Source organism: Vicia villosa, unplaced genomic scaffold (genome assembly GCF_029867415.1).
Source record: "Vicia villosa cultivar HV-30 ecotype Madison, WI unplaced genomic scaffold, Vvil1.0 ctg.001282F_1_1, whole genome shotgun sequence".
Classification (NCBI taxonomy): domain Eukaryota; kingdom Viridiplantae; phylum Streptophyta; class Magnoliopsida; order Fabales; family Fabaceae; genus Vicia; species Vicia villosa.
In genome coordinates, this window is record NW_026705559.1 from 180,639 (window position 1) to 186,830 (window position 6,192).

The window sequence follows — 6,192 nt, forward strand, 5'->3', positions numbered from 1 at the left end:
GATTTAGCTTTATTTGACACTACTTTTTTTTTATTGTTGGTTTAGCAATGTAGTAACATAGCTTTATTTGACACTACTTTTTTTTTATTGTTGGTTTAGCAGAGTATCATAGTTTAACTTTATCATTTCAGAATATTGCAAAAACTTTCATTCATTTCAATACTCAAAACAGATTGCAAAATAGAACAAATTCAAACATATTAAAACAACTTTCATTCATTTCATCAAAAAGAATTAATTAACATCATTTGATACATTACAATGTGATTTATCAAAATTCTGATTCTAATCAATCTATGTAACTAATTGTTGGAGTCTCTCCGTCGGTAAAGTCTTCACAGTAGAAAAAGCCCATTGAATAAAATCAAAGTGAGTTCTGGGAGACATTAATGGCAATGAAAACTCTTTCAAAGATAAAACAGTTTCATCATAAGAAATAAAAGGATGTTTCAAAAGCATCTCAGCACTCCATCTTTTCATAGGATCTTTAACAAAACACTTTTTAAGAAAATCTTTGCCTTCTTCTGATAATTCATGTGGAATCAATGGTAATTCTTCTCCAATCCCAATACGAATCATCAACGACCACATATTTTCCTTGCTACTCATAATCCATGCTGGTTTACCGGTAATCATTTCCACGACGGCGCAACCAAGAGCCCAAATATCCACCGGAGATTCATAAACACTATCGTTAACCGACTCCGGTGCCATAAATATAGGAGTTCCTCTGAATTCCAACTTCTTCTCACCATGTTCTAAACCTTTCTCCTTTGCAAGACCAAAATCTGAAATCTTAACATTTCCATTGTCGAATACGAGAATGTTTTCTAGCTTCAAGTCGCAATGAACGAAACCGTTCTCGTGAATGTGTTTAAGTCCTTCTAAAACAGATCTCGTGTAACTGCGAACGAGAGATTCCGAGAACTTGCCTCCATGATTCTTGAGCCGGTCGGAAAGTGTTCCACCGGCGGCATATTCAAGAAATATATTATAACAGTCTTCGCCATTTTCAAAAGTATTATCGTGCCCAAAACACTTGATAATATGTGGGGATGAACCTAAACGATCCAGTATATGTTTCTCCTTTTGAAGAAAATGTGAGGTGTAGTTTTCAGAGGATTTAACAGCGGTGATAGACGGAAAGTTAACCGAATGTTTTGTGTGTGTGGCTAAGTAGACAGTGGCGAAGCTTCCACTACCTAGCATACGACCGCGAACCCAATCCATGTTTGTGTTTCTTTGTTTATTGAATGGAGAAATAAAATAGTAGTGCGGAACAATAGGTTGAAGAGTTGTGTATATATATATGTTGATATTTCACAGACCTAACACGGAAATATTTGAATATTTGAAGCACACTTGGTCAAATGAAAGATTTTGAATTCTAACATCTTTTAAAGTTATTCTCAATCTCAACCGTGGAATTTAGGATTATATAGTAAGGTTTAGTAAATGAGTACTTCAAACAGAAATTTTATTAAGAAGAGAGATACAAATTAATTTCAGAACAATAACTAACTACATTACGATAATTAGGGGTGTTTGCAGTTCAGTTTGGCTTTGAAAGAATCCGATATCCAAACCGATTAAAATTAAATGGATTGATTTAGATTGGATTTGCAAATTTTTGCGATAAAGCCCAAACCCAACCAAATCGAAAAACAACAGATTGGTTTTGATTAAATTGATCGGGTAGATAAAAAAATATAAAAAATATTTGAAAAAAAATAACTTATTGACAGAAATTAATTTTCTATAATAATATAAAAAATATAGTATTAATAGTGTTGAATTATAAATATTAGATTAAAAAAAATAAAGTAAACTAATGAGTTAATTATAACAACTTCTTTCTTAAAATAAAGTATACTGTATAAATATTTTCAAATATTAAAAATAATTTTAAAATATAGCCAACTTAAATGGTTAACAATTTAGAATGGATCCTAAATACTGGAAAATACGTCTAGTCCAAAAAAATTGCCTAGCCAAAATTACATTTCTCACTGTCTCAAACATTCATACATAAACGTGGTTCAAGGCATCACAATAAAACTCATGCCTGCGGGTACCCATCCGAATTCGTCCGGAAGTTGACAGGAAAAACCTGTTATGACTGGATTTGAATTTGGGTATGGGTTTTCTCCGATTAATAAATATGAGAACGAGCCGGATAATGGGGACACTAGTATCCACCCCGAACCCACTCTAGAACCTGCCCCGTATATTTTATTACGTACATTATTATTTATTTTTTATAAATTAGAATATCAAATATGTGACCAATGTTTTGATCATTTGATTTGTATTTATTATTTAAAATATTTGAAATATATCTATAGAATTTTGTGAGATTATTTTATTTTATTATTTATAATGTAATTTGATTTTGGAAAAAATAAATATTTCTATTAAAAAGTTTATTTTACTAAATAGATGGCGGCAAGACGGGGATACCCAAACCCAACCCGAACCCGTTTGGAACAGGTTTGGGTTTTAATTCTTCATCCCCATTTAGGTTTGGGGCGGGGAACGAAGATTGTTTGGGGATTCAGGTTTGGGTTTGAGGAGGTAAAAACCGTCCCCGACCCGTCCCGTTGCCATGTCTACGTGGGTCACTGAGTTTCACCGGCATACATTTCTCATCGTCTCTCAAACTTTGCTTGATCCTCACAAATATCCCGCCGTCTTTCAAACTCCTTCAAACTCTGTAATTCTCACAATCTCTTACCGTATCAATGTTTGTCGCTAAAAATCTGAAAATCAACAATAACTCATTCCTCTCTCTCGCCAGGGGAAATCGTCTGTTGGTATCTCTCGAGGAACATGAACTTTTCAAGTTGATCCTTTATTTGTTCATCTCTCACATAATATGAAAAAAAATTGAAAAATCTGGTGTGGCTACACTCTGTCTATGAATAGGTCCGCCCTTGGCCATCATTAAGTATATTTATCTTTTCAAATCCAATCTTTATAAATTCACATTCATAAAAAATTTGAAAATTTCTTTATAGACCTCCCAACCTTCTAGCCCACCTCTAATGAAAAACCCAAACTACCCCTGACTTCGGAAATGCATCTCCGAAATGCAAGAAAAAGGTGTTTTCGGAGATGCATCTCCGAAAGCGCATTTTTTTTTGAAAAAATTGTCTTATTTCGGAAGTTCATTTCCGAAAACAGCATTTCGGAAGTTCATTTCCGAATTACTGGGCGTTTTGCACATTAAGCAAAACAGCCCCCTCCCCCATTCATTTACCATAATCTTCTTCCAAACTCATCCTCTTTCAAAATTTCTGCAACAAGCAAGTGTGAAGTCAAATAGATTGCCAAAGTCTTCTTCCAATCTCAACCTAAATAATCTCAAACACTAATTGGTAAGTTTATCATTTTATTTCAATTTTTAGATCCATTATTCATTACTCTATTAGGGTGTTTAGAAATTGAAAAAATCACATTAAGATAGGTTGGTACTGATATTAGGTTGTTTAGTAGGCATAAAAGTAGTTTTGATTTAGGATTTTGGGGTCTGCCATTGGAGGTTGCAGAGATCTTCTGCGCAGGGGTGTTTCGGAAGTTCATTTCCGAAAACACCTCCATTCCCAGTTTCGGAAATGAACTTCCGAAGTGTATCAGAATTTCAATTTTTTTTAGTTTTTTCTGTTGTCTCGCATATTAATCGATTTCAATTGTTTTCAGGAACATGTCAGGCAACCAACCAGCACGCATCAGACAGGGTAGAGAGACCCAGACTGCGTCGGCTAGACGCGAGCGGGCGGCGGCGCAGCTGGCGTCGACACAGGGACGGGGGCAGGGCCGGGGACGACGTGTGCGAGTTCCCGTGGAGATGGACGAGGGTACCTCTACATCTGGATCGAGGAGTCGGCTGGCTCGGGTATCTTCTTCTTGCCAGCGAGAGGAGGAGGAGGAGGTGGCAGTGCCATACCACGAGGCGGAGGGGGTACCAGATGTTGACCCTCCACTCGGGGAGGAGGATGAGCAGGAGGACAGCTACCCGGGAGGGCCCATTGACACTTCAGTGCTGATATCCTACCGCGATCACGTCGCTCGGCGGATCTCGGAGGGAGAGGTATTGTTTATAATTTTCCCGACTACATTATTTAACCGTTTATAATTTAGACATTTATTCAATATTTTATTAACCGTCTATTTAACATACTTTTTTATTTGTTTTTTTTTGTAACAGGAGAGAGAGCCGTTGAAAATGGTGAACCATGCCCGAAAGATTTTCAGTCTGTTTAGACCGACTGCCGAGTGGTTTAACGACGCTGTGAGAGGTTCAGGGCTCAGTGGGCTCTGCATGACGGGGTACACCACCATCAGCCACGACATGCAGGGGGCTTTTGTGGAGCGGTGGCACAAGGAGACGTCTTCTTTCCACTTGCCGGTTGGGGAGATGACGATCACCTTGCACGATGTGCAGTGTCTTCTCCAACTGCCGATCAGGGGGCCACTGTTGACCCACTCCCGGATCCAGAGGGTCGTAGCCACTAAGTGGATGGCACTCTATTTGGGTATGGAGCCCGAAGTTGCTGACTTTGAGTGCGCCACGACATCTGGGCCTCATATCCGGTTCACCACACTGAGCCGCTATTTCGAGCACCACCTGGACGCGGCGGCCGATGCCGAGGAGGCGGGTGAAGAGCTATTTACACAGTATCACCGTGGCTGCGCTCTCTGGTGTTGGTACATGCATGTGGTAGGCGCTGCAGTCTTTGTGGACAAGAGTGCAAGGTACGTCGATGTGACCTACCTCCGCTACTTCATGGACCTGACTACCGTTCACCAGTGGAACTGGGGGGGCAGCTACTCTGGCATATCTATACCAGAAGCTGAATGAGGCTTCCAACTGGAGGATGAGGCAGTTGACCGGATCCTGCACACTACTTACGGTACGTTTCATTTTAATTGTTTTGTATTTATTTATGTTTCGTATTTATTTATGTTTCGTATTTACTTACGGTACGTTACATTATCGTGTTTGTGTTTCAGATCTGGATCATCTCCTACTTCTCCCGCATCCACGGCTTCCATATCGATCCTGCGTACGTTGACGTCATGCCCAGGGACGCCAGATACGTTCTCCAGAGGGGGAACAATGCGGTGGGACCATACCGTGGGTACTTGGACCGCACGATGCACGATGACGTCACCTGGAGGCCGTTCAACGACTACACTCAGATTGTCCCCTTTGACGGCATATCTCTATATTCTGGCTGGTTGGCATGCGGGACTACCATCATGGGTTGGTATCTCCCTGAGCGGTCCATGCGGCAGTTCGGATTTGTGCAAATGATACCCAGGTCACCCTTTGAGGCTGCTCCCGACACAGTGACCAGAGTGCATCTCACTGCCATGTTTGAGGATTGGGAGCATCATGTGATACCGGAGGAGTATCGTCGCATGCGGGTCACCCAGGACTGGCACAGTGTGGAGGGGTACGTCACATGGTTCTATCGGGTGTCACATCCTCTGCTGACACCCGACGCTCCCAGCGCTCCTAGGCCAGCACACGAGGAGATCCTGGAGAACCAGCAGGCCAAGGATGACCACGCCATTGATCTCCTGCCGATCTGCCGGCGGATAGAGATGCTTGGGCGGGACGCGTTGGATCGAGGTGTCGTTCATCAGGGCGGTCCAGAGGCAGTCGCCGTGATGGAGATGATCGTCACTGATGCGGGCCGTGCGGCGGCATACAGGTGGCAGAGGAGGGCCCAGGGTGAGAGGGTTAGGCATACCCAGTAGTGGTCGGGTTTATTTTTTGTTGTTTTCAGATTGTATCTTTCGTACACTATTATTATTTGGATTTGGATCGGATCAGTTTGTATATATCACTATTCTTATCATATTAGTATTTTAGTATTTTCTGTTTATATATCGCTTATTTTATTTGCCGTCTTTCTTTAATTAAAAATACGAGGCTGTTTCCAAAATCATAAAAAAAAACACAATTTCTGCATAATTCGGAAGTTCATTTCCGAAACCCCCCAAAATCTGAAAAAAGGTATTTTCGGAAGTTCATCTCCGAAAACACCCCCCATTTGGTGTTTTCAGAGATGAACTTCCGAAGTCTGAGAAAATTTAAAAAAAAAAATACTTCGGAAGTTCATTTCCGAAGCAGGGGTAAATCGGGGTTTTCGCTGGGGGTGACCCCCATAGGGAGGTGGGTAA

General features: G+C 40.8%; 1 protein-coding gene across 1 annotated transcript; it reads right to left on the bottom strand.

Annotated features, from left to right (window-relative positions):
* Nucleotides 1-294: 294 nt before the first annotated feature.
* LOC131634340 (mitogen-activated protein kinase kinase kinase 20-like) lies at nucleotides 295-1,230 on the bottom strand. Its single transcript, XM_058904994.1, has one exon. It carries the CDS (start codon nucleotides 1,228-1,230, stop codon nucleotides 295-297), a length of 936 nt encoding a protein of 311 aa, XP_058760977.1.
* Between the last annotated feature and the right edge of the window lie 4,962 nt (nucleotides 1,231-6,192).